This window comes from Neovison vison, chromosome 7 (genome assembly GCF_020171115.1).
Source record: "Neovison vison isolate M4711 chromosome 7, ASM_NN_V1, whole genome shotgun sequence".
NCBI lineage: Eukaryota > Metazoa > Chordata > Mammalia > Carnivora > Mustelidae > Neogale > Neogale vison.
This window is the reverse complement of record NC_058097.1, coordinates 108970899-108998545: the sequence shown is the minus strand read 5'-3', so window position 1 is coordinate 108998545 and position 27647 is coordinate 108970899. Positions and strand designations below refer to the sequence as shown.

Here is a 27647-nt window from a genome sequence, read left to right as displayed (position 1 = left end):
TCAGGCAAAGAAGAAATAGAGAAACGGTCTAATCCTGGGTTCCAATGGCATCACATCATCTGCCATTGCTCAAGAACCTGTAGTGGCTCCCGACTGCCTGTCTTAAGAGCCAGTTCCTCCCCTATGACCTAACTCCAGCTCATCCGCCCAGGCTGTCACATGCACGCACCCTCTACCCTGCTGAAGTTCTAGTTAGCCACATAACACTCTCTATTGAGTGCCTCTTTCTTCAGCTTCATCCCTCTGTTTGCATAAGGCTGGTGCCACAGGTGGACTTGTGGCTAGAGCTGTCCTCAAGGCACTCCAAACAAACACACAGTGGGAGCGAAAGCAGTGGGCTTGCTGTGCCAGTGTGCTCCCAAGCCATGTTGCCTAGCCTACCCTCCAGCCAGATGGCTCCTTGAAAACCCTTTATACAGAAATCCTGCCATTGTCATTGTAAATGCCTCTTTCTTCAGCTTCATCCCTCTCTCTTTGCTCCTGCTGCTTGCCCTGCCTGGAATGATGGATCCTCACTGCTCCCTCTCAAAACCCGCCTTTTCACGAAAGCCTCCCCACTTGCAGAAAGACTTTCCTAGCTAGTGCAGGCAGAGGTCCCTGTGGATGCTCCCGTTACTGATTCCCTCTTGCGTTTCCTGTTTATAAGACGTGATTCAGTGCTCGTCTATCCCCTACTTTCATTTCCGTTACATGTTTACTCGGTTCAGCTGTGAATTGTTACAGGTACATGCACTGGGTTTCAGACTTAGAGCTATCTTACTTCAAAGTTGAGTTCCTCGAGGTGATCAGAAAGTTCTGGAACTGGGCAGTCATGATGGTTGCACACTGTGAATGGACTTAATGCCACTGAGTTGCCACTTAAAATGGTCAAGAGAGTGCATTTTATGGTGTGTGTATTTTACCACAGCAAATATTTATGGGGGGCACCTGCGTGCTTCTGTTGGGCAACCAACTTCTGATTTTGGCTCAGGTTGTGACGTCAGGGTTGTGAGACTGAGTCCCACGTCAGGCTCCACGCTCAGCGCAGTCTACTTGGGATTCTCTCGTTCCCTCTCCCTCTGCCCCTTCCCCCACTCTCCCCCCCAACAATAAATAATAAGTCAAATTTTTTTTTCAAAGATTTTTATTTATTTATTTGCCAGAGAGAGAGGGAGGGAGAGAGAGCGAGCGAGCACAGGCAGACAAAGAGGCAGGCAGAGGCAGAGGGAGAAGCAGGCTCCCCGCCAAGCAAGGAGCCCGATGTGGGACTCGATCCCAGGACTCTGGGACCATGACCTGAGCCCAAGGCAGCTGCCTAACCAACCGAGCCACCCAGGCGTCCCCAAATTTTTTTTTAAAGGGGGAAATATGGAGTTTCATCCCTCACAGGCTGTATGACTTTAGACCACGTCACTCTTTTTTTTTTAATTTATTTATTTTTAAAATATTTTATTTATTTATTTGTCAGACAGAGATCACAAGTAGGCAGAGAGGCAGGCAGAGAGAGAGAGGAGGAAGCAGGCTCCCTGCTGAGCAGAGAGCCCGATGCGATGCGGGGCTCAATCCCAGGACCCTAAGATCATGCCCTGAGCTGAAGGCAGAGGTTTTAACCCACTGAGTCACCCAGGCGCCCCGACCATGTCACTCTTTGTTCTTCAGTTTCTTCATTTGGGGGGCAAAGATCCAGATAAATATTGGTGATGAAAAGGATCTGGATGTGAAAAGTCTAAGTTGTAAAGTCCTGTGCCGGGCGAAGGGAAGGTGCCAGGGTCTTATCCAGTATGGTCTTTTTCCTGACTCCAAATTCCATATTCTTGCCACCGGAAGCCCCAGCTACAGGGATGTGGTACAGGGAGGCCCGAGCAGGCCCCAGGCTTGCCTCCCTTCTCTTTCCTCCTCCCTCCCTGCCTCCAGGGTAAGCTATAGCAACTACAGGTCCTCCGTGTGGAAAGGAAAACGCAGAAATGCAGAAGTGGCCATCAGAGAGGAGAGGGCCAGGAGCCCCTAGGTGGTGAGGCTGGGTTCCTTTTAGGCCTTTCTGCAGTGGACGAGCTGGCCTTTCCTCAGGGACAACTCCAAGTCAGACTTAAACAGCTCTCTGGGGACATTCTGGGTGGTGGTATTTTGGGGAGCGGATGTGAACTTCCCCGAGGGGGAGTGGTGTGGGCTCTGGCATCCTGCTCCTGTGCCCTCTCCCCCACCCCACCAACGTGCTCCCTTCTCCAAATTTAGGGTCAGAGGAGGAAGTGGCCGGGCCCTCAGAAGCCAGAGAACTGAGATCCAGGATTGGGGGGCAGGGGTACATTAGGCTAACAGAAGCCCCCACTCCTGTCCACAGGCTGAAATCCTGGCTGGAAGGTCCTACTCTGCGCCCAGGCAGCGGCCCCCAGGGACTCCCAGTGCAGCCGGCTCTCCCCCAACACCAGCCCCCCCCCCATTTTCCTCCCCCCTCCTGCTTTTCAGAAGGGGGGGCCAGTGGACTGAATCACGGCTGCCTGCCGGCTGCGCTGGGAAAAGGCTGGAGACAGATCCCGGGCTTCCGGAGAGCCCGAGGGCCCCGCGGAGCCCCTCCCCGGCCCGCGGCAGACGCCTGAGCATTTAAGGTAATGTTTGGGTTGGTGCGAGCGGCGCCGGATGCCCCGCCCCTCGCGTCCCCAGCTGGGCGAGACCCCGCGATCTGGGCTCCTGGGACTCCCGGCGGAATCTCCCCCAGGCTGAGGTCTGGGTGCTGGAGGACTGCCAACGTGGAGAGGCGCCTGGGGTCGGAGGGGACAAGAAGGACAGTCCTCATTCTGAGGCCTTAGCAGGGTTGGGAACTAGGATGTAAGCTTGGTCCTCTCCCTCTGGCTTAAGGGTCCCTAGTGCCCAGGAAGAGTCCCTACGCATCCACATCCTCTTTCTCCTTCTCTCCCCCCACCCCCGGGCAGAGAAGGGGCTGAGAAGAGAGGCCATTAGCTCCCAGGGGAGTCGCTGGAATGCTGGGAGCCTGGGAACAGGCCCGGCTGTCCCTGGGAAAGCCAGACTGTGGGAATCCCACCCACAGCCCCCTCCCCAGGACGGACCACCGGATGCCAGAGACCCAGCTCCCCCCCAGGGGTCTTTGTGACAGTGGAACCACCCCCCCACCCCCCACTGGACCCCAGAGTTCAGTAGGCCAGCTGTGACGAGGAGTCCCCTCCCCCGCCCCGGACTGGCCGGCCTACTCCAACATAATTCTTGCCATTGTGCCACTCACCCCCTCCCCGCCCCCCTTCTCTGGACCCCTGTACAATGGGCCCTTTGCCGCCTCTAGTACTTAGGGTGGAGATGAACTCACTCAAGGTTTTTCCAAGTTTAAAAATAGCCCCTCCCACCTCCCACCCTCAAGTGCCCCTCCTCTTCCCCTGTGTTTTTGGGGCGCACCTCAGTCCATGCTGCACCTCCTTCCTCCTGCCCTGGGTCAGGTGCAAAGGGCATGGGTGAGACAGCGTCCGGCCAGGATAGGGGCTGCTTCCCCCCATTCAATCTCTTCTCCCACATCTTCCAACCCAGCCCCCCAGTATCCGGTTTCCTGGCCTGATGATGTCCTCGACAACAATTGCCCCCCACCCTCCCCCCACCCTGTTTTCCACAGCTTCTCCCAAGTCAGACCCCCATTCTGGAAAACTTCTCTCCCCTCTCCTCCAAAGACTCAAACTGGTCTCTATTTTCTGGCCAGGCCAGGGGGTTCCCCAGCCTCCTTAATTGCCAAGGTTGCTGGGCCTCCCCCCTCCACCCTCTGTTCCTTCCTCACTGCAGCTGCAACGTCTTTATTAGCTTCCTTCCTCGCCCAGCTCAGCACGCCTTTCTCGTACCTTCCTCCTGGTCAAGTCTCTGGACCAGAGGGGTGGGTGGGGTGGGTGGAGGCCACCGTGCCCACTATGCTGGAGCTGAGAGAGGACCTGAGGGAGGACTCCTAGGTTAGAACCTGGCCCCAGTGGCCCCTGGGGGCAGGCCCATTCTTTTCTTTTTACCTCCCCCTCCACGGTGGCTGGGGCTGCTGTCTTCCCACTTTTCCTCACACCCAAATGAAAGCCCACCACCCTGAAGACCAAAACCATGGCCACCAGCCCACCCAGCCTCAGTTTCTCTGCCTGTGATCAGACCTATGCCAGAGACGCGACACAGAGGACATGCCACACAGGGGTCCCCTTATCTCTGTGTACAATGGGTCTACCACGGGGGTGGAGGAAAGCAGCCTTCCTACCCCTTCTTTCTGGAGAGAAACAGACAAAGAATTAGGACTCTGGTCCAGGGTCTCTCCTTCTCATCTTGGCCTACATCCGGGCAACACTGCTTCCAACCCAGCCCAGGTGCCAGAGTCTCTGCTGCAGGGAGGCCCATCTCTACCCCCAGAACCACCCTGCTTCGACTGGGTCGCAGTCCTGTTCCTGAAAGTTCTTCCTCTGCTGCCTCTCTCTTCTGGGCTACTGCTGCCACCCTGTCTTCTGGTATCTTCAAGGAGCCAGCAGGCTGATACTCTCCACCAGCTTCTGTTCCCTCTACCCATTCTCCTGTCCTCACTGCCCTTTCCTCCTTCTTCCAGACCCCTCTGAATCCTCTCCAAAGTCCTGATCTCTCTTTGGTTTGGAATCCCAAAAGTGCTCCCCTCAGGAAGCCGTCCTCCCAAGCTGCCTGCCCCCAGACCTCCACTGCCCACTCCCCAGGCTCCCAGCTTCCTGAAAGGACAGTCCTCGGGCTTGCTTGGTGGAGCCACACTGGAAGAGGATGTCACCCCAGGCTCTAACCTCATTTCCCTTTCACCGCAGAGACAGCTCCTCCGCCCCCACCTGGCTGAAGACGAATTCTGAACTGACTGTCCTTGGTGGCTCGCTGGCTTTGTTTCCAGGCGGAGAGGAGAATGATTAGTTAATGGTGTTAAGTGAAGGGAAGGGAGTGGGGGCAGGGAAGCAGAGCTCCATGCCCAGCTCTGGCTGGCCAGGGCAAACAGCATCCTTCAGCCATTCCCACTCCTGCCCTTGTAGACAAACAAACTCCTCCATTCCACTCTGGGCCCTGGGCCAGTCCATACGTTCACTCTGGGGGCTGGGGAGCCATGGTCCTCTTCCCGCAGGCTCCGGGCTCCAGGTCCCTGCCCTGGCCGGCTTTGGCATTGCCTCTGGCTGGAGACGGACGGAGAGAGAGGAGGGGTCAGCAAGGTTCAGAAAAATCGAGGCTGATGTGGTTTGCCAGGCATCTCTGTGTCATCAAAATACCACCCCAGAGCCTTCTTTCAAGTCACCTGCCCGTCTCCAGCGTTTGCTGCCTCACGCTGCTCCTCCCCCACCCCGCAGAAAGGCTGCCCTGCCAGGCGGCAGGCCTCCACCCCAAATCCAGACCTCTATTTGACCCTCCTGCTGAAGGAGCTGCGGCAGATGTGATGCTGGGGTCTCTGAGAGGCAAGAGCCCATCCCACTCCCCAGGGCCTTAGTTCAAGAGGCCAGAAGACCCAGGTTTGGGAAGAGGGGGAGCTTGCTGTGCAGAGCGGTGCCTGCAACCAGCTCCAATCCCCCCTCCCTGCTTCCACCCCCAGCTGCTGAGCCACCATCACCAGTGGGGGGGACACGGGGTGTGCAGGGAGCCCTGCTGCAGGGGGTCCTCTCAACCTTCCGGACAGCAACAGGTTTTCAGGGGCCAAGCCAGAGACCTCACACCCGTTTACCCTTCCTTCCTCCTCTTTTCTTCATTCAGGTGAGAGGAGACTGAGTCCCCACTAGGATCATGGAGTGAAGAGGGCAAAACCAGGATTTCCAAGGTCTGGACGTGGAAAAGTGTGAAAACCCTGGGCTTGTGAATTCAACCCCTTTGCTCTCCAGCTACTCGGGACTTGGAGCTGGGGTTTGCGGGAGCAGCCCGTAAGGCACCACCTGCACTCCCCACGACAAGTACCTCTGGGTCTGTGGCACCCGGGCCCGGGGTTCTTCCCTCAAAGCTGCCGGCACTGCGAGGCTGGGGGTGTGCGAGGCTTGGGGACAGTGCCAGGCCGGTGGCAGCCGCAGTGGTGCAATCGTTCTGGGAAGCGACCGAGGCCGGCCAGTTTCTCTGTGGCAGGGTCCGGCGGGGCGGCGGCGGGAAGAGGAGGCCCCGGCTAGGGCCACACAGGCTGCCAGGGACTGTGCGGGGGTGAGCACCGCTGGTTCTGACCCGGCGTGACTCTGGGCATCGTAACCAGCCTCTCCTCACCGCCGCCTCGGCCAGCCGGCCGGGCCTCGAGACACCTGTCACTGCCCCCTCGGCCGACCCAAGCCGGGGGTGGGTGGGAGGGGGGGGCGCGGGAGCTGGGCAGTCCGCCCGGCCTAGCAGGGGCCGAGCGGCCGGGCGCAGCTCCGGGCCCGCCCCCACGGTGCGGCGGCGGGGGCGGGGGGCTGCGCGGGGCGGGGCGGGCCGGGCCCCCCTCCCCCGCCCCCCTGACGTCAGCCCCTGACCGCCCGCGGCTCGCTCAGTAGGCGCTCGCCCTCTGGCCGGGAAGCATGGGGCCGTCCGGGCTGGTCTGCGCCCTTCTGCTCGCTGCCTGCTGCTGCAGTCGCCGCGCCGCGGGTGAGTTGCTTCGGAGGTGGGGCCCGCGCCCCGAACGGCCCGGGCCAGGCAGTGGGAGGTCTTCGGCGGGGCGTGCCGGGCGGCGGAGCTGACAGCGCGGTGCTGGGCTCTGCGCTCCGGCGTGCGCTTCTCGCCGGCGCCCGGGTGCCTTGCGCGCGTGCAACTCTTCTTTGCAGCCAGTTCGCAGCCTGGATTCTGGAGTATCCCGGGAGGACGACCGGGAAGGCGGGGAGGAGGCTGCAGCCCGGAGCGGGAAGGGGTGGGGCCGAGCCTCTCGGTGGGCTGGGGAGACCTCTGCCTCAGGTGCCGGCTCTGGGGGCCGCGCGGCTGAAGCGGCCGCGGCGGCGCAGCTGGAGCGCATCTCCAAATCCCGAATTCTGCGCCCGCCTGTTGCTGGAAAAAGGCAGCTTGCTTAGCGGGAGGGGGTGCGCGGACGCCTCCTCTCCCGCCTGGGCTTGGAGCCAGGTTGGAGGTGAGCGAGGGAGGGGAGGGACGGCGGCTCCCGCCGGAGCAGGGCGTTGGCAGGAGCTGGGGGACGGCGTGGGTCGCCTCGTGCCTACCCGGGTGACGGATCAAAGGAGGCAGAAACGAGGGATTGAGGGTGCCCTGAGTGGAAGTGCCCCAGATCCGTTACGTCTCCGGGAATGGAAGCACATTCAGGTGGGAAGAGCGCCCCTGCACCTCGGAGTTTCTTTCTGGAACTGCCTGGGAGCGCTCCCGGGTGCACACTGCCCTTGTATGGCCTGCAGCGGTGTCGCGCGTTTCTCTTGGCTTCGTTTCCCCGGTCCCAGCCGCTGTCCGGCTGGGGAAGGGGAGGGCTAGGCAGTACCCAGCTCCCTGGCCTCATGCCCAGTGCCTACAGTGTCCCTGGGGTCCCCCCCTCCCCCGGCTGCTGGCTCCCAAGCTGTGTTTCTGGGGAAAGGGCTAAACTGGGTTCCCCCGCAGCAGCAGATCTAGCCCCACCCCGCCCTGCTCCTTTAACTCTGGGGAAACGGAGTCAGGGATCCGAGGCCTCTGCTCCTGGTTGCAGACCACTCCTTCTGCCCTCCCTGTCCCTGAGCCAGTCCAGGGCAACAGCTAGGGCACCCCAGAGGCCGGCCAGATGGTAGTGAGTGACATCATCTCCTCACAGGGCAGGCAGCACGCGGCACCACTGATGTCACTCTTGCCCATTGCCTGGCCCTTGGCCTGACCCCTGGGGGAGATTCTGACCCCTCCATGTTCACAATACTCCCAGGATGGGGTCCTCTGAGCTTGTGGGATGTTCATAGAGGTACTGCTTAGGGAGCATGTGATGGGAACTTCTGGCCAGGGTTGGCCCACTGGGTCTTGCAGGAAATTTGGGGAGGGCTCTTTGGGGGGGCAGAGTAGCGATGTCTTCCCCTCTGCATGGGGACACAAAGGGGCCTCTGTGGCGCAGGCTGGCACATGCCTTGCATTCCCATACTCTGAGCTCACTGGAAGGGGTGGGGGCCTGGAAGGAAAGGGGCCTTCCTCTTGGCCCAGAGCCTGGGTTGCCCCTCTGTCCGCCTCATCTGGAAGATGCTTGGTGCTCAGGGTTTCAGCTGCAATGACCAGAGGCAGTGACCTTCAGCTCCCCGGAACGGGCTGTCTGGGGCAGCAGGTAGAGAGAGGGATTGAAGGTTAGGAGGCCAGAGCCCCCTCCGGACCCTTCCAAGCGGCAGGGGGAACAGCTGCAAGGCAGAGGGTGTGAGGGGAGGGCATGGAGAGCTGCTGGAGTTGACCCAGGGCTGGGACGGCCCCTCCTCCACCCCCAGGTGTGCCGGGAGAGGCGGAGCCCCCTGCCCCCGAGCTGGTGGAGGCGGAAGTGGGCGGCACGGCGCTTCTGACGTGCGGCCCCTCCCATTCCCAGAGCAACTTCAGCCACGTGGACTGGTTTTCTGTGAGTGCGGGGCTTTGGGCCCTGGAGAGCTGTTGGGGTGGCGGGAGGCCGTACCCCTCCTTCAGGGGACCCTCACGTCCCCTTGCACACCGGCCCTCAGGTGCACAAGGAGAAGCCGACGCTCATCTTCCGCGTGCGCAAGGGCCAGGGCCAGAGTGAACCTGGCGAGTACCAGCAGCGGCTCAGCCTGCAGGACAGAGGGACCACGCTGGTCCTGAGCCATGTCACCCCCCAAGATGAGCGTATCTTCCTGTGCCAGGTCAAGCGCCCTCAGTCCCAGGAGCACCGCATCCAACTCCGGGTCTACAGTGAGTGCCTCGCCGGGCTTCGTGGGGCGTGACGGTGGCCCGCGATGGAGGTTCCGGCCCCTCATTTCCTTCTCTTGTAGAAGCCCCGGAGGAGCCGACCATCCAGGTGAATCCCTTGGGCATCTCCGTGAGCAGTAAGGAGCCTGAGGAGGTGAGATTGGCCAGGTGGGAAGCAGGAGCCTGGGGGCGGGGGTGTTTGGGGGAGCCTCCGCAGCAGGGAGACTCATACCCTGTCCTCCTCAGGTGGCCACCTGTGTGGGGAAAAATGGGTACCCCCTTCCTCAAGTCATCTGGTATAAGAATGGCCACTCCCTGAAGGAGGAGAAGGACCGTGAGTCGCCCTCTGAGCCCTCGGAAGCCATGCTGATGGCACCACACAGGGCCCACCCCCGTCCTTGGGCTTTGTTTGCTTCAATTTACAAGTGATGCCTGAAAATCTTTTCATGAGATTTTAAACTGCACATTAGATCTGGAAGGAAAATTGCCTTCCTGCCCCCGGTCCCCTCCCAGAAGTCATCTCTGCTGTCAGTGTTTATTCTTTCCAGCCAGTTTCGGGGTACTTACTCATACACAGAAATATATCTTGGGCACACGAAAGCTTTATCGTTTTATCAGCTGAAGCAGTGGTTCTCGACCAGGGACACAGCTGCTTCCCCTCAGGGATGCTCAGCCACGTCTGGGGGTATTTTTGGTTGTCCTGAATGGAGAGGGGCTACAGGCACCTAGTGGGCGGAGGCTGAGGGGAGTTGCTGCTAAACACCCCAGAGTACTCGGGACAGCCCCCCACCCCCACCTAAGGTTGTACTGAGGTTGAGCAACCCTGACCACAGTGGCTCAGTGTGGCATACGTCACCACACGGTAATTTTTCTTTGGACCTTCAGTCCTGGAAGTCTTTCCAGCACAGCCTGTGTGGCTGGACCTGATGGTTCTGTGCCCCCGGCCCAGGATCACCTACCATGGGGATGGTGGAGGGGGGTCCCCGGCTGGTGGACATCTGGAGTGTGGCACCCCCTCCCTGTGTGTGCGCGGGTGTCGGTGGCATACAGAACCACTGAGCTGAAGGGTCGCGGGGTGGGCAGGGGTCCCTCTCCAGGTGCCCCCCCAGAGAATCCCAGGCACGGCTGAGGCTGAGCTCTTCTCCCCCTTCTCTGCCCTGCCAGGGGTTTATATTCAATCGTCCCAGATCGTGGAGTCGAGTGGTCTGTACACCTTGGTGAGCGTTCTGAAGGCGCAGCTGGTGACAGCAGACAAGGACGCCCTGTTTTACTGTGAGCTCAGCTACCGGCTGCCCAGCGGCAACCACATGAAGGAGTCTCGGGAAGTCAGCGTCCAGGTTTTCTGTGAGTCCCAGCGCGGCCCTGGGCCGAGGCTGGTGGCAGCCCCAGCCAGCTCTCCAGTGCGGGACGGCTCTGGGGCTGAGGGTCGCCCCCTGTGCTTCTTTGCTGAGGGTCGCCCCCTGTGCTTCTTCAGACCCGGCGGAGAAGGTGTGGCTGGAGGTGGAGCCCGTGGGAGCGCTGAAGGAAGGGGACCGCGTGGAAATCAGGTGTCTGGCGGACGGCAACCCCCCGCCCCACTTCACCATCAGCAAGCAGGTGCGGAGGGCGCCGTGCTAGGGACGTGGGGGCCGCAGGAGTGGCTGGAGGCGCACTCGGCTCACCTCTCTCCTCTTCCCCAGAACCTCAGCACCAAGGAGGTGGAGGAGATGACGCCCGAAGATAACGGGGTCCTGGTCTTGGAGTCTGCCCAGAAGGAGCACAGTGGCCTCTATCAGTGTCAGGGCCTGGACTTGGAAACCATGGCATCACTGCTGAGTGACCAACAGGAGCTGCTGGTGAACTGTGAGGGGCCAGGGGCCCGGGATGGGGGGACCAGGCGGGGGCAAGATGGAATTCGGCCCCTCAGCACGAGCATTGCTGGTGTCCCCAGATGTGTCTGCTGTGCGAGTGAGCCCTGCAGCCCCGGAGAGCCAGGAGGGCGGCAGCCTTGTCCTCAGCTGTGAGGCGGAGAGCAACCAAGCCGTGCAGTTTCAGTGGCTGAGAGAAAAGGTACCCAGCGGATCTGGGGCTATGGGCCGCATGGGGCTGGGAGCAAGGTCCTGACCCATCTGTGCCCCCAGACAGGCCAGGTGCTGACGGAGGGGCCTCTGCTCCAGTTACACAACCTGAAACGTGAGGCAGGGGGAGGCTACCGCTGCATGGCATCCGTGCCCAGCGTCCCCGGCCTGAACCGCACGCAGCTGGTCCACGTGGCCATTTTTGGTGAGAAGCCCTCGGGGCAGAGATCAGGCCACCCCGTGGAGCTCCCTAGGGCTGGGTGGTTTCAAGCTCCTCAGAGGACGGAAACCCTCCTCCTCCTGCTGCCCTGGCGTGCTCCGGTGGGGACGGGGAGACAGGCTGGCAGAGTTCGCTGCCACATCCGTAGCGCTCTCTCCCTAAGGGTCCCCATGGATGACACAGAAGGAGAGGAGGATGTGGGTGCAGGAGAATGCAGTGTTGAATCTGTCTTGCGAAGCCTCGGGACATCCCCGGCCCACCATCTCCTGGAGCGTCGAGGGCATGGTGAGCAGGCCCACCGCCCCTGCCGAGGCTCTGCTGTGGGCCACGGGCACCCTCCCCGCGCCCCCCTCCCTGAGCGGCGTCCCCATCCTGTAGGCACAGGAACAAGACCAAGAGCCACAGAGCGTCCTGAGCGTCCTGAGTGTCCTTGTGACCCCAGAGCTGTTGAGGACAGGTGCTGAGTGTGTGGCCTCCAACTCCCTGGGCAGAAACACCACCACCATTTTCCTGGAGCTGGGTAAGGGCCTCGTCCTGCGGCATGGCAGGCATGGGCATGAGCGTGTGCTTTTCCTAACCCCCCTCTCAACCCCTTTCACCACTTACCAGACTCCAGCAGAAGCACTGGCCTCAGCACGTCCACCGTCAGCCCCTCTGTCCGAGCCAACGGCACCTCCACAGGTAAGCAGTCCTGGCGCAAGAGTAGGGCGATGGCCGGGCAGTCGCCTCCTACCCTGACCCTTCCCCCGGGAACCCTGTTCAGAAAGGTGAGCAGAGGCCCATCTTCCATCAGTCCTGGGCTGTGGCCAGGTGGAGAGGTGGGGTGGGGTGGGGCATGGTGGCGCCAGGGCTGCCTGGGACTGGGAGTGACCCGGAGCATCTTTGTGGGACAGAGAAGAAGCTGCCCGAGCCTGAAAGCAAGGGCGTGGCCATCGTGGCCGTGACCGTGTGTGTCCTGGTCCTGGCTGTGCTGGGTGCTGTCCTCTATTTCTTCTACAAGAAGGGCAAGCTGCCTTGCGGGCGGTCAGGCAAGCAGGAGATGTAAGCCGGGTACCCAGCGCCTGCGCCCCCACCCAATCGCGCGCTTCCCAGCTTGTTGCCTGGGCAGGGACATTCCCTGCCCGCCCCCCTGCCCCCTCGCCCCTTCGGAGCAGGAGGGGGACACTGGGTGTGAGTGCTCCCCGCTTTCCTGCCCACTGGCCAGCTGCCAACACCCACACTTCCTCTCCATTCATCGCCTTGTTCCCTTTCCCTGAGCCAGCCCCAGAGCACCGCATCGCCCAGTCCAGCGTCTCTCAATGAGCCTCCCTTTCCTTGCCCGAGATGCCAACTTCTTGCCTCCCTCCCTCCCAGCACGCTGCCCCCGTCTCGTAAGAGCGAATTTGTAGTTGAAGTTAAGTCAGATAAGCTCCCAGAAGAGATGGGCCTCCTACAGGGCAGCAGCCGTGACCAGAGGGCACCCGGAGACCAGGTAGGAGGCAGCGCCCAAGGCCAGCGCCTGACCCAGCTTCAGGGATCGGGAGCAGCCGGGGCTGATGGCTCTCGTGTCCCCGAACACTAATTGTCTCCCTCCTTCCTCCTCCTCTGTTGGAGACTGGGAGCAGGCCCTTCTTGGCTTCCTAACACTAGTCCCAGATGGTAGGGTGAGGCGAGTGGCCCAGGGACCCCATAGAAGGGGTAAGCTCCCAGGCCTGGGAGCAAACACTTTCCGTCACCACCTTTCCTGAACAGTGCCGTGGCTCAGGTCACCAGGTGCAGTGTGGCCAGTCCGGTTTGGGGGCCTAGGCTCTCCCACCCCGCCCCACTACCCCCTCCCGCTGCTTCCCTCCACGCCTAGTCCATCAGCTTTGGCTTCAGTCCCTCGTCCCTCCAGCGCTCACCCACCTCAGGCTCCCGTCCCTGTCCCCGCCGCACCCCCCCTTACCTGTTCTCCCCCCTTACCTGTTCTCTTCACCCGCTTCTAGGGAGAGAAATACATCGATCTGAGGCACTAGCCCACTCACCCCACTGAGCGCCTCTCCCGTCTGGAACGTTTTGTGCGCTCTACTCACCCTCTCCCTCCCAGTGCTCAGGATGACTATCCAGGCCTCTACAGCGGGCTGCGGAGAAGGCCCCCTGCCCCAGCTGGCCTGCAGGCCCCATCGCAGAGGGCCCTCGTCGGGGACCAACCTGCCACGGGCTCACTCTGTTGGGTGATGCTCATCCCAGGGAGGGGCCTCGGCATCCTGGGGGCGGGAGAGAGTGTCTCGCAGACCACGTTCTCTCTGTATTTGGATCGTGGACACACATACCTGACCTCTGCCGCAGCCCGATTAGGCAGTCTGTTTGTCTGGTTCCTGCCCCAAAGGCTGGCTTCGTTGGTCAGTTGTGTCACCGAAGTGAGGACTCACGGAGCACAAGCCCCTCTCACGCTGGTTCTAGAGAGTTCCCCAGCCTTTATGACAAGCAGCTGCCTGCATGCTTCAGGTCCTACTGTGACCCACCTTTCTTGGGACAGAAGCCGGGAATGGTGTCATTCCCTAAGAGGTGCTGGGTGTATCTCGTCCCTGCAGGGAGGAAGCTGGGCAGTTCTCCAGAGTTAGGCCATTGAGCCCAACAGCCCCCACCCCCAAGTTTGGCTCCTACTGCCCAGGCAGCAGGTCATGTCAGACTGAAAGGTTAGGAGACAGATGAGGTTCAGATTGTCCTTTAGGAGGATTAGGACTACAATTACACTAGCACCAAACTTCTACAAACTGAGCTAAGGGGCTTAGGTCCTGGCAAGAAGGGCCCTCACGGGAGAATGGTACTTAGGCATAAGAGGTGGGCTTGGCTGGAGCTTCAGGGTGTGTATGAGTATATGTGTGCGTGTGTGAGTGTATGTATATGTGGTTTTGTTAGGTTGTCTGTAAATTTGCAAATTTCCTTTATATATATATGTGTGTGTATATATATATATATGAAAAATAAAGCTTAATTGTCCCAGAAACCTCACAGTGATTTTGATTCATCATGTTGCCACTGCAGCCTGGGGCCCTGGGATCTGGCATCCCACCAAAAGGAACATGAAACCCTTTGCATCTGGGAGTGGGGACGAGGGGTTACCTCTGCTTCTGAGCAAATGGCTCGAGCTCCCAGAGGACCACAGCCCTTCTCAGCGGCAGCCAGGCCAAGCTGGCCCTTCACTCTGTCACGTTGTGCAGACCTGCCTTGGGGTAGCAGTAGACTCACCGTGAGGATGGGGCTGGCCGAGTCTCTGTCGCTCTCCCACCCCCGCGGAAGAGCAAGAACTCCAGTCTGCTACAACAAAAGAAACTTTATTTAAAAATATTTTTTTTTTTACAGACATGGGTGCTTGAAAAAGCTCTTTAGTTAACTGTGTATGGAAATGAAAAAAAAATTAATAAATAACATTAGTATAACAGACCTCTAAACATTAATACACTGGCAAAACAAAAGGGACTTAAAATCGAAAATGAATCTTAAAGCTCTGCTCTTCTCTGTAAGAATATTTACCTTCTGTTTTTCTTACTCTTTACAGGTGAGAATGATTAAATACTGCTAATATAAATTTTTTTTATATTAATGACACATTTTTTAAAATAGTCCACAAAAATCTCATCTAAGTTTTTGTCTTATTTTTAACACTGATATACAAATTGGGACTCTTTATTCTGGAGAAAGCATGGAGTTCTCCTCAGCCCCACCCAGGCCAAGAATGTCAAAATCCTAAAGAGGGAGGACTTGAAAAAGAATTCTTTCCCCAATTCCTTATTAGTTAAAGGCAGGGAAGAATTGAAAAGGGAAAGGGAGAAGAAAAATACCATGAAGAAAACATTTTTTCCTTTTTCCTTTGCTGAAATCTACAGTGGCCACGATCCTGAGGCCAGGCTCTGGCACGTGGGCCTTGCTGCCTTTCCCAGGGGAAAACAGGCCCCCACCGAGGGCACTGGCTGCTTAATGCTTTAAGACCGAAGTCTTCAAATAAAAGAAAAGCCAAGTCTGAAGGGAGAGGCAGGAGGCCTAGGCCAGTTTGGGATCCAGCAGAAAGATACAAAGAAACTACCTCCCGTTGTCAGCAGACTCCTGCGCTCTGCCCCGCAGCTGGGTCCTTCCCAGGACTCCGAGGCTAGCACACCTGCAGCGTCCACAGCACTCCTGGGAGTCCCAGGACAGTCTCTCTCCTCCTCCCGGAGACACAGCATTCAACCTCTAACTACGATTCTGATTAGAGCCAAATGATCCCAGGGTAATGCTTGCTTCTTCCAACAGAGCCACCAGGGCAGGGGAAGGGACCGCTGCCCCACCACACCTGTGTGCCCTCTCCCCAGGCCCACACAGTGTCTCCTCCTCCCTCCTAGACTGTAAGGACTGACACTCAAGGTAGAGGAGCTAAGACTCTGGTATTTCCATATTAAGTCCTAAAATGCAGCCTGGGATACAGTGCTGCCTTAGAAAGGCACAAAATGTTTGGCTTTTTTTTTTTCAGTGTGCTAAAAATTGTTCTGTTTTGAATAAAGGAAAAAGATATATAAGGTTAAAAATCCCAAGTCACCACAGCCAGAAAGCACATGTAGGCGGTACCTCTTAGCTGCCATGCCTCTACCACATGTTTCAGCAGGAGGTCAAGGCCACGACATGGAGACAGGCAGGTCGGGAGGCATCTGCTCTCCCGGGCACTGTGCCTACAGGCTTACCCAGACAGCAGAAGAAAGCAGCCAAGGAAGAGAAAACATGTGGTCTACAGATTCCTTAATAGGTCTCTGCCTCTTCAGTTTCCAGACAGCCATGAGCACGGCCACCCTCATCCACAACAGGGTCAGAGGTAGGTAGGGAGGAGGGAGCGACACACACGGACTTCAGGGCACCAAGTGGGGGCACACAGCCTGGCCTGCACACCTTCCTCTCCACCCCACCTAAAACCCCCGGCCCGTCCCCCTGGTGGGGCTGAGCAGGAGGCAGGGCCAGGCCTGAGGAGTCACACGGTGCTTGTCATTAGCACACCCCCGCCCCCCAACCTGGTCTCCCAGTCTGGTGCAGGGGCGGAAGGAAACTTGTGAGGCAAAAGAGAGGTGCCTCTCTCGTTCCCTGCAGGAAGAAGTCAGGAATACGGAGCCGGGTGATCACAACTCTGCTGATCTGTTTGGCTGCCTAATCAGTAGGAGAGCGGAGTTTGGCTTTCAGCCTTGGCCCTGTACAAAAAGAGGGAGTGGTCCGCCACATTTTTCTCAAGCACGACCCAGGGGAAGGGGCAGGGAGAGCTGCAGACAGCTGCTACTCTGAGTGAACAGCTGGCCCTTCGGAAGGGCTGACCTTCTCATATGAACGTGAACGAGCCTCCACGCAGCGTTCGCTCTTTCCGTCCCTACCTCCCCACCTCTTCATCGGGGTGCTACTTATTAGAACCAAAAAAACACTGGTACTCCCCTTTGAGACCAACCCAAATTTCCTTGGACAGAGGTACATGGCGTTGCGGTCCCTCTGGTCCTTAATTCTGGAGCCGAATCCAGAGTATCAAATGTAAAGGCTAAAGACCCCACCCTTCGTCACGTGCCTCAATGTGTATCTTTGGATTACTAGGTTACTTCTGTGTATTCCAAACGACTCCAACAGTTTTTAAAAAAGTTACAAGTAATTATGAAATGCCTTACTAACATGGGACAGGCCCCAGGATGAGGTAAGTAAGATCAAAACACTTAAGCAAGCAAGAAGCAGTTGTGTCAAAATCCAAAAAATTAAAGGCTTTGATACGGGACCACAAAGCAAGCTGACGGATGGGGAAGACAAGGGTTTCTGGTCTAAAGAGCTCTCAGTCAAAACTCCTCCGAGCTGACATCTACATCTGATTTCTGTCCTGGCAACTGTCCCAGCCACCAGATACTCTTGCTGGCTACAGGGAAGTAGCTTCTGAGGTACCTCGGAAGGCCTGCCTACAGCTACTAGTGCAGAGCTCTCCTCACAAGGCAAAGACCAAATGCAAGGGTGAGGGGGCAGGCAGGGAGGGGCACGGGCCACAGGCCCAAAGAATGAATATATTTTCAGCGTTAAAACCTGAGGAGAGCCCAGAAGTCCAGGGGTGGCGACAGTGGGATTTGTGATCTGCTCTCTAAGTATGAAAGAAGGCTAAAAACCTGAGATTGAATGAAGGTGAAGAAATGTCACCCAAGAACAGACTAGCTCCGGAGCAGGAGAAACTGGTCCTGAAGAGGGAGGTAAGAAATCTTGGATGCCAAGACTGGTAAAGGGAATTAAAACAGGAAATAAAGCAACAAAGATGACAGAAACCCAAATTAAGTGAAACCTAAGAATTTCCTCCATGTCCAGATACAGTCCTGTGTCCTGCCTTTCCACTCTCAAAAAAGCGGGGGGGTGGGGGGATGGGGGGGCAGCAGGACAGCAGTTTTGCTACTAAAATACTTCTAAGGTATTTATCCTGTCTGAAGCCTCTTCTCGGACAGCACACCCCCCACCCCAACTCCCACCCAAGGGGACAGGCCACTGCTGCCGCCCCCCCCCCACCGCCCCCTGCACCCAGGCTGACCAATGAGGGTAGAAAGCCGAGCAACATGCTGGGCTGACTGTATTTTTTCTTGAGAATAGGAGTTAAGAGGTACTGGGAAGCTGTGCACGGTGATCCCAAGAGCCGGGAGGTAGTGTGGACCTGGGCAATGGGGTGTCTAGTCCAGGGCGTGACAAGCAGGAGAAAGGACTAGGTGCAAATTCCCAGCTCCATGCAAGAACCCGATGCGCTTCCCATGCTGGGGTCTGTGAAATACACTGCATCCAGAGAATTCTCTCCTTTCTTTAGCCTGGATACCGATTTCTTGCATCTGAAGGATTCCTAAACAGGATAGTCAATGATACAAGACTGTGACCTCCTTTCCCTATGCACCCTCCGCCGTGCACAAATGGCCTGAAGCATTTGTAAAGAAAGACCGCAACACAGGCTGAGGTTAAAGTGGTGCGAGGACCCCTTCATGCTGACGTGTGCACCCTGATGCAAAGTTCTAGGGTCCTGAGCTTCCTACCCCGGGAGGGAAAGGCTGGCATTTCTGCGAAATGACTGAGTTCCATCTAGTTTACTGCCTGGCTCTTGGGAGAGCACATATATCCGTGCAAGACCAGGACCCTGATGTTGGGTCTCCAACACTCCAACCATCATCTCCCACACCTCCAGCCCTTCTAGGACACAGAATTAGCTGCAAAGGTCGTTGAAGGACTGGGGGCCAAGTCCCAAAGAGAATGGGAGATGGTGACAGGTCCCACGAGGGTGACAAGAAAACTTCACAACAAGGGGGATTAGGGACTCCGAGCAGTTCAGTAAAAAGATCAAGGAAGGCACGAGACTGGAGAGGGGACTGTGGGCAAATACCTTGCTTAAACATTTAACTGCCCTACTGGGCAACTCTGAGCCAATATGCTCCTCAACCCACCACACAGATTCCACTGAAACGCATCCAAGCCGGCGGGTACCCAGGAGACCGCTGCCAAATCTCCCAGATGTCATCAAGGCTCTGGGAAGACAACCGGGGGTTCATGGGAGAGCCCTGAATTGCTTTTATGCAGGACAGTTCTAGAAGGAAACCCATGGCTCCATGAAAAGAGCTGTGAATACACACTGCATCATCTTCCAGGAAGGGCGATCTCAGGGCCAAAGGGAAAGGCGAGCCAGCAAGTACAATATATGGGCATCGGGAAATCTGCCCGTGGTGGGAGGGAAGAGCACGGAGCTGGCACTGCTGGCACCTGGGAGTCACTCACCTCTGCCAAACGAACAGGCTAACAGGTACACAGCGGGGCCAGTGGTCCAAAGGCCGCTCTTTCCAGGCCAGGGGCCACTGGAGTCAGAGAGGCCAATGGCAGGAAGGGAAAGTCGCAGTTTAGGAAGAAGGTCTGTAACCCTGACTGTCACGACGTGAGGTAGGAAAATATTCTGCTTCAACACCTGCACCGACCACCCGGATCTTGTTAATGGTGCCTTAAAGGGAACACAGAGCTTGGTCCCTACTCTGCTAGCAAATTTACAAAAACTCATTTGTATGTTTGCTGTGTGGACCATGGGTTATATTTTACTTTTCTACAGAGAAAATAAATACTTTTAAGTATGAAGAATAGCGACTCCCTTCCAAAATTTTTAATCCACAGAATAGCTAACTGATATAAGGAGCACTCTCCCCCATCCTGGGCCCTGGGGCTGTGTGGGTAAGAGAACAGAAGGGCAGAGTGTGGGTGGGTGGGCTGTGGGGGGCCAGAGGGCCAGGGAAGGAGAACGGCCATCCACAGGTACAGAGCACTATTTACATTAACAGGTAAACACTGAGACGAGAAACTGCCCAATCTCTTCATTTCTTCAAGGGAGGTATATCACAGAGCCCACAGGTCTTCCCACTTGAGAACCCTTTACCTGAGCGGAAGGAGCCTGGCAGGGGCAGCAGATGACCTACTGCCGAGCAGACCCCAGACGACGAAGAGGCAGACTGCGTAGACCAAGCCAGAAAGACAGAGGGAAAGCAGGAGACCGCACTGAAGAGAAGAACCTAATGCATCTGACAAAACCCCTAAGTGGCTTTTACCTCATCCTCCTGGGAAGGGACCAGAGAAGGAACCACCCTGAATTCGGAGGGAGAGACGGGAGGGGTCTGCCCAAACTGGCAGAACTCAGAGCCCACTTCTGAAAGGGCAATTTTAAATTCCGAGCAGAGCACAGAATTAGAAACTGCCATACAACCGGAAGATGAAGAAGGGTTATTTGTGCCTTAGTCCAAGGAAAAGTGAAGAAATTAAAGTTTTGGAAGTCCCCTCAAGACAAATGCCCACGTGGAAACTTTCCTGAGGGGACGATGGCAGTCTCAGGCATGGCTGAGGTTTGTCCTCAGAGCACCCAAAGAGAGCAAACCTCCCAGAACGGTCTAACACGTGGGAAGCCCAGGCCCGCAGCGCACCGCCACCCAGCAAGCCAGTCACCGATGCGTATGTCTGACCTTAGGGTCTTGACAGCCCAGTCTCAGGGCCCACCCCGGGAGGCACGGGGGTACTCAATTAGGAAAAAAGGGACGAACCTGCCCTTGGCCTATATGAGTAAGGAAAGACTCTCCAGAGAAGATGTGGGATACACCAAACAGGCAAGAGATATGCAGAACCAGGGCTCTGTTCTGACAAACCTTCAGACTGTGGATGAGGTCTGCAGACAAGGAAAACTTCCAGTGTGGACAGGCAGGGAAAATGCTGCCATCTTCCCTAGTTCTTTGCCTGACTCTTCAGCATCTAAACAATAAGCAAACTGAGTGTTAACCACAAATCAAACAGGCTCCTTACTCGCTCTTAGAAGGAGACGCTAGGTCACTGCTTCCCAGTGACTGCCACTGTCCCGCTCCCGGGTGTGGCAGGTCCCACGAGGGTGCTGCTGCTCCCGGCCACGCTGAGCAGACACTGGGGGGCCAGAGCCTATCGACAAGAGGTCCAGTACCATCTACCCTGGGAATGTAAATGGCTCTGAGCCAAGAGCATAAAGCCAAAAGGTCTAGGAAGAGCCGAAAGCAAAGAGAAGAATCAGGACGAAATGAGAAGAAAGAAAATGGACCCCGAGAGATTCATTTCTGTCTGGATCTAAAGACAAAAGCATGACTTAGACTTTGAGGAGGGCAGATGTATCAAAGAGTAGGTTTGCTTCTGCTGCGCAGGAGGGTACAGCCTGCTAGGGAAGTCAGCAAAGACCGGCCAGAGCACTGGCTGACTGGGGCTCATTTCGCAGTACCTTACCGGAACCGATTCACGGCCCCCCACGCTGGACTCCGAATCTTCCTCACAAACCCGCATGCACACCAGCTGCTGGACTTTTCATCCCATCTCTGACGCCCCCGAAGGTGTTCGTCGCACTTTGGGACCTGCATTACTATAGAGAATGAGGTCTGTGAAGAGCACAGAGGACCAGTATGGTGAGAAGAGGGGAAGAGGTGCTCCGTTCCCAAAGCCACGGGCAAAAGAGAAAACCACATCGTTGGTGGTGCCAGGGGAGGACTGGTGCTAATTACCAGCAAAATGCTGTGCTACCAAGGGTGCCATCCCCTCCCCTTCAAGGGCAAGGACAAAAGCCTCTTCTGAAAGTATAACCTGGCTCAAGTTCCGAGGGAGGTGCCCACACAAGTTGGAACTGACTCACTGGGAAGAAAAACCAAACTGATGAATCCTATCTATTTTGTGCATCTTCTGCATAACAAGGGAAAGCGCATGAAAAGGAAGCTCCTGAAAGTTTGGTGGCATACAGGCCAGAAAGCCAGACTGCGAACAAATGTTGTTCCCTTCCCCGTAAGGACAAACGCCCGTGACCTACATGAGAACACACACCTGGCAGGAAGGCAACGGACTCCCACAGACTGTCTTCTGGGGAGGGCATGGAATGTATCTGAAGGCCTCTATCTGAGATCAGTCATTACGTCATTAGGATAATTAAAACATCTCATTGTCACAGAATCAATGTTCCTATGGAAACAGTGCTTTGGAGTGACCAGTGTTAGCCGCGAGGATCACACAGGACTGTGATGATGCAGCAACAGTACTTTTCCTTGCCCCGTCTATCCACCAAACAAACCAACACCATCACACGTAATCAGGAACATCCTGTAAGCCACTGGGCTTCAGTGAGGCTGGTCGGAGCAAGCCGGCGGCCGACAGACAATGAGTAGGAGGAGGAGGCAGAGACAGGGGAAAGGACAGAGGGAGGGTGTTCTAAAAATACAAGACTCGAGCTGTGCGCACGGTAATCCAAGCCACAGGGGAGCTCGAGGGCGCAGTACTACACACCAGGGCGGGGTCTCACACCACAGTAGATGGAGGTCCCTGGATCATTCCTTCCTACGTCTCCTGTGCTAATTCCCTGCCCGGGATTAACACACACCACAGGCTCATTTTATAATCACAGGACACACGCCGCCACAGACAGATACACACACACGCACAAGCACTCCTTAACCCAGGGAAGTCTGAAGTCCCCCATGAAGATTTACACCACAATACTTCTCCCACCGCTTTCTGGACTGTTCCCCCGGGGTAGGCTACCATTTAATAAAAATCCACACTCTAACTGGGGACTGAAGGACACCTTCAAATCCACTCTCAAAGCAAAGTAAAACACACTAGCTGCTCCACGTTCATTCCACGGTTTTGAAATCTTGGAACCACAGATGTGGAATCCCAGAGAGGGCCAGACTTCACTGTGAAGTCTCCCGAGGAACCTCTGCCCTCTGAGGGGCCGCCCAGGGGACAGTGCCCGGCTCACTGGTCCTGACGCCACAGCGGAAAGGGCTCTGCTAGGTGGCGACGTGGGCAGGAGACGAGATAGAAACAAATTCCCGGAGGATGTTCTTGGCCATTTCGATGTTGTTGTGGGCAATGACCAGGGCCTTCTGAATGTCCTGGTAGGAGTAGCCCTGGCTCATGAGGCTCTCGATCTCACTGGAGAGCTGCGGCGAGGAGGCGGCGGCGGTGGCGGCGGCACCCGGCTGACAGCTGCCTGCTTTCCGTTCTGAGTTGATTCGCCGAGGGAACGGCTTGGGAGGCCTTTCAGGAACTTGGGAACCCTCGGTGAAGTCTAGAAGAAATCAAACAGACAAGAGGTGCAAATCTGGGGGGAGCCGCCCTTTAAGGGCAGTAAGAACAGTGTCCTAGGACCGAGATGACCTACTGCAATGGGGTACCTGGGCTCTCAAAGGGCCGGGCTCTACAGGTTCCAGGGTTATGGCAGCTAACCTCCTCCTTCTCCTCCCTCCTGGCAGGAGCCACCTTCTAAATATAACGTCCGCCTGCTCTGCTGATGGGGACACTGCTGCCCCGAGTTCAGACACCTCTATCTACATCGTTGTGCTTTACACATTTTGCAACAAGTATTCATGCATGGTAGTGCTGGGACGATTAAAAATAACGTTTCAGATGGGGCCAGAGAGGACGCTAAACGTCTCCTCTGACAAAGAAGGAGAACAGAAGGAAGCCTGGGCTGCCCCTGAGCAGCAGGAAGCGAGGCTGGGTGGGTGGGGTCACCGCCTCCCTGGGCAGCTGGATGCTGTCTCTCTTTCGCCAGCTGTCCTGAGCTCGGGCTTCAGTTTCCAACGCGACAGCAACCCTGGGTGCTACCCCCTTCCAGGCAGGCACAGGTGCGAGGGCAGCCCTTGACAGTCAAGGCCCAAGTGCAGCCTGGCTCCAAGCCCGCTCAGTGTGCTTTCCAGAACCCGCATGCCCTCCTGGCAACGCAAAAGGGTCCAGAAGTCAGGAATGTGCGCTATGTACCATCAGGCTTAATTACCAGTGTCTTAATACATGCTCGGAAGAACCGGAAGCCCCACCTCCCACCAGCCAAGAGGGGCCAAGGTTTAAGGAACAACCTCTTAAGCCTGGCAGAATCCTGAAAAACCGGTCTCCAGTTTAACTTCTTAACTGGGACCCAGGAACAGCTCTTCCTCCCACTTAGACTAAAGAGACTAAAATCTGGTGACAAAGGCGCTGTGGCCCAGCGGTCACCTCTACCATAGCACAAACCCAAGCCGGCCTGGAGACTCACGTGTGGTGGGCTCGCCTTCCAGAGACAACCAGCCAAAAGAGGAGCTGGCATTAGAGATGTCGGAGAGGGTCCGGCGCGCCAGCACAGCCGGCACCGGCGGCTTAGGGACGTCATAGCCGTCTTCCTCATTTTCTGATCCCTCGGGGCCAGCGCCCCCATGGCCTGTGGCGAGACTCCCTTCCCCTAGAGAAAAAAGTGTGTGCTGTTACCAACTTCTTACACACCCGTGTGCTAATACAGCTCGTGGAGAGAAACCCATCAAAGTTACCAACTCCCTCCCAGGCCAACCACCATGTGAAGCCCTGCGGCTGGAGATAAAAGAACAGAGAAAACGCAGTCTGTGCCAATCCCGAAGCTATGCTCTCCTGAATGGGGCAACGGCTACCCCTGCCAACAGTGACGGCCGCTGACGCCAAAGACTCAGCACCATTTTATGGCACCTGTTCAACGTCGCTATCGACATGTCACCTTGGAGCACCAGCTGAAGAGCCTGTGTGTGCTGCCTTCTTGGACTTTCCACTTGGGAAGCTAGTTGATATGGGAATAGAGTGTTCACCACCCACACACAAAAGAATTTCCTCAATGCTAAAAAGCAAAGAAAATAAAAGGGAGCTGTCGGCACTGCGGGCCCAGGCCCCATAACCCCGAATGTCTCCAGGCCCGGAAAGGATGAAAAGGGAACTTGCTGTGGGAACAGGAAATGAAAGAGAGGAGAAGGTTTTGCTGCCCATGGATCAAAGATATTTTGCAAAGGAAATTATTTAAAAAAGTTTTTGCTAAGATCAAGCTGTCCCAAATGGCCAAATATTACAGGTTCATTCCTATGACACAGCAATGATCTTCCAAGTGGCAGGACAGCTACTCACCGAAGGAGCTGCTCTCCATGGCTGATGGCGTCGCCTGGGACTGAATATTATACATTGCTTCGTATGTACAGCTATCGATCGGCTGGTCACAGTCACACGCTCTGAAGCAGAAGGAACGGGGCAGATGATCTTCACAATAGAACTCTGTTACCTGCAAACTTATTAACACTCATCTGGTCTTCACTATTCTAGACCCAGAGTCTATCAGGACAACACATACTCCTTTTGCCAGAATCACTAACAAACGTCCCAAGACTGACTCTTCCGATGCATAATAGAGGAGTGTTTTTGAAATGAACATGACCGTGAGGAAGTGTAAGTGGAATCGCCTATAGCTGGAAGAGACCAAACACTAGGGGCTGCATACAACCGTCCGCTTTAACTCAGGCCGGTGACATCACACAGGCAGCAGCCAAGCAGGTGAATGGTGTCACCCCTGCTCCCAGATGGGACTGTCATGTACGACGTACCGTGAACTCTGGGCGATCTCCAAAGGCCGTTTCCCATCTGGCTTTGGAAGCCCCAGAGGCCTGGAGGAGGGGGTCATATACTCCGTGTCCTCCTCACTTTCACACTGCTCCCCGGGGAGCAGCTTTGGCACAGGAAGAGGCCTGGAAGAAGAAGAATAAAAGAGAAAGAAACTGAAAACTAACATGCTGCTAAACGTGTAAGTATGAAATGAGTGCCTTCAACCAGGCCACGACTCAAATCCGACAGAGCGAACGGATGGCACTAACAGATCTCTGCTCTCAGCTGACCACAGACGCAGCTGCGCTGAGCTGGGCTGCAAAAGGGGGCAGTACTTGATACTCGGCAGTACTTGATACTCGTGAGTCTCCGTCCCCAGGTAAGTTGGGAGTCCCCATACCATATGCTAGGAACCTGTACCGAGTCCCCACTCCAGAATCTACCTACAGTTTCAAAGAGTTTACAGCTTGTCAAAAGCCTTCTCGTTTGTTATCTTATAGTATAAACACCTTTTCTCCTCGTGTGATATAAGAACCATCTGAAATAAAAGAGATCAGGTGCCTTGCTAGCTTAGCACCAGATCTGAGACCAGACTTCCCATCCTGACGCCTGCTTCAGGGATCCCGCCATTATACCCAAAGGGCATACAAGCTCTCACCCAGAAACTTCTGAACTGAAACTTCTACTACTACCTGCCCCGAAACCAGACAAAGACAAAAATAACAACAAGACAAAACAAATCCACAAAATTGAGAAACACACAGGTGTACACAGGCACACAGACACAAAGGCTACTGGGAATGTGAGTTAAAGAGAGCATTTCCCCATCCCCTTTACTCTGTCCCCGTGCATCTGAAGCAGTCTGTATCTAGCGGGAACACCTACGGGGTTTGGCGTGTTTACTCAGTGTTTGTTTTTCCCAATTATGAAAGCAGCAGCTAATTATAAGACACTTAAATGCCAAGGAAACCTAACACAGACAATCCCTAAAACATAATCAGAGATTTTGTTTTTCTCATGTCCTCACGTTACTTTCTTTGCACACAGCACAGCATGCTCAGGTTTTCAGGTGGAACTGTATTAGTATCTACAATTTACTCTGAAACGTGTCCAAAAAGATAGACTTATGGATGTACAGAAGTACAGACAGAGCGGTGCCTGGCAGGCTCAGTCATGGAGCATGTGATGCTTAATCTCAGGGTTGTGGGTTTGAGCCCCACACTGGGTGTAGAGATTATTAAAGGAAAAAAAAAAAGGATAGACAGAAATGCGTGATAAAACAAGGATAAAAAAAATCCTGTCAGTAGAACCCAGGCGGGGAGTATATGGATGGTCACGGTGAAAATCTTCCACCCTGACTCTGTGCTGGACACTTTTCATATAATAAAATTGTTTGTGGGAAATACCTATAAAGATTAAAGAAATGCCTATAAAGATTAAGGAAAAATACCAAGTATTGGGGAATATAGGGAAATGGATACTTTCTTACATAGTTTTAGAAATAAGAAATTAGTGGGGCGCCTGGGTGGCTCAGTGGGTTAGGCCGCTGCCTTCGGCTCAGGTCATGATCTCAGGGTCTTGGGATCGAGTCCCACATCGGGCTCTCTGCTCAGCAGGGAGCCTGCTTCCCTCTCTCTCTCTCTCTGCCTGCCTCTCTGTCTACTTGTGATCTCTGTCTGTCAAATAAACAAATAAAAAATCTTAAAAAAAAAAAAAAAGAAATATTAAAACTTTTCTGGAGTGTAATTCCCCAAAAATATATAACCAAACATGCATACCCTTGGACTCAGAAATTCCATTTCTAAGAATTTTCTCTAAGAAAATAATCGGGAATATTCACTACAGTACTATTAATGACACTGGAAAAAAAAAAAAAAGACAGGTCACAACCTATCAAATAATAATGTACTGAATAAAGGAACTTTTAAAAAAATATTTGAGAGAGAAAAAAGAGGGAGAAAGTGAGCATGTGCATACGGTGGGGGGTCGGGGAGGTGAGGGACAGAGGGAGGGAGAGGGAAGGAATGAAGAATCCTGAAGTAGACTCTGTGCTGAGCTTGGAGACTGATGTGGGGTTTGATCTCGTGACCTGAGCCAAAACCAAGAGCTGGACACCTGACCAAGTGCACCACCCAGAAGCCCCAATAGGTGGAAATTTCTGAACCTCACCCACAGTAATGCATAGAACAGCCAGACAGAAGCATAGAGACAGTACTTAAACAACATATAAACCGATCAGCTCTAACAGACATAGACATGACACTTCACTCAATAGCGACACACGTTCTTCTCAAGTACACAGGGACAGTTTCTGACAGACAGTATGTGAGGCCACAAATTAAGTCTTAATAGATTTTAAAAGACCTGCAAAGTGTCTTCTCTGACCACAATCTCATCAAATTAGAAATCAGTAACAAAAGTGAGACTGAAAATTCTACAAAATTGTGAAAATCAAATAATACACTTTTTTTTTTAAAAGATTTTATTTATTCGTTTGACAGAGAGAGAGAGAGATCACAAGTACACAGAGAGGCAGGCAGAGGGGGCGGGAAGCAGGCTCCCCGCCGAGTAGAGAGCCTGATGCGGGGCTCCATCCCAGGATCCTGAGATCATGACCTGAGCCGAAGGCATAGGTTTTAACCCACTGAGCCACCCAGGCGCCCCTCAAATAATACACTTTTAAATAGCCAACAGATCAAAGAAATTACAAAGGAAATTAGAAAACACTTAGAGGTGAATGAGACCAAAAACATGGCGCATCAAAA

General features: G+C 55.3%; 2 protein-coding genes across 5 annotated transcripts in view; one reads left to right on the top strand and one right to left on the bottom strand.

Moving 5' to 3' along the window:
- Positions 1-6434: 6434 nt before the first annotated feature.
- Positions 6435-13992, top strand: MCAM (melanoma cell adhesion molecule). Of its 3 annotated transcripts, none has more exons than XM_044258033.1 (16): positions 6435-6534; positions 8313-8437; positions 8538-8745; positions 8826-8896; positions 8989-9076; positions 9907-10086; positions 10217-10338; positions 10422-10584; positions 10673-10791; positions 10863-11004; positions 11183-11304; positions 11398-11539; positions 11629-11700; positions 11913-12060; positions 12373-12490; positions 12984-13992. In XM_044258033.1, exons 1-16 carry the CDS (start codon positions 6468-6470, stop codon positions 13011-13013), a joined length of 1917 nt encoding a protein of 638 aa, XP_044113968.1. In that variant the 5' UTR covers positions 6435-6467; the 3' UTR covers positions 13014-13992. The 3 variants fall into 3 exon arrangements, with proteins under 3 accessions (XP_044113968.1, XP_044113967.1, XP_044113966.1); XM_044258031.1 differs by lacking the exon at positions 6435-6534 and adding an exon at positions 7346-7807; XM_044258032.1 differs by lacking the exon at positions 12373-12490 and having other exon boundaries at positions 6455-6534.
- Positions 13993-14299: 307 nt separating this feature from the next.
- Positions 14300-27647, bottom strand: part of CBL (Cbl proto-oncogene) — an 82109-nt gene continuing 68761 nt past the window's right edge. For both annotated transcript variants that reach the window (XM_044258029.1, XM_044258030.1), the window contains exons 13-16: positions 24885-25025; positions 24415-24515; positions 23549-23731; positions 14300-22585 (exon numbers count right to left, since the gene is read on the bottom strand). In XM_044258029.1, the coding sequence (XP_044113964.1) occupies positions 22305-22585; positions 23549-23731; positions 24415-24515; positions 24885-25025 (706 nt within the window). In that variant the 3' untranslated portion in view covers positions 14300-22304. The remainder of the gene's footprint in view (positions 22586-23548; positions 23732-24414; positions 24516-24884; positions 25026-27647) is intronic.

What these genes read in the sequence shown, in the direction of transcription:
- MCAM (XM_044258033.1), top strand. Translation starts at nt 6,468, where the DNA reads ATGGGGCCGTCCGGGCTGGTCTGCGCCCTTCTGCTCGCTGCCTGCTGC. An exon ending in ACTTCACCATCAGCAAGCAG is followed by an intron (nt 10,339 to 10,421) that starts GTGCGGAGGGCG and finishes CCTCTTCCCCAG; the next exon opens with AACCTCAGCACCAAGGAGGT. An exon ending in CACCATTTTCCTGGAGCTGG is followed by an intron (nt 11,540 to 11,628) that starts GTAAGGGCCTCG and finishes ACCACTTACCAG; the next exon opens with ACTCCAGCAGAAGCACTGGC.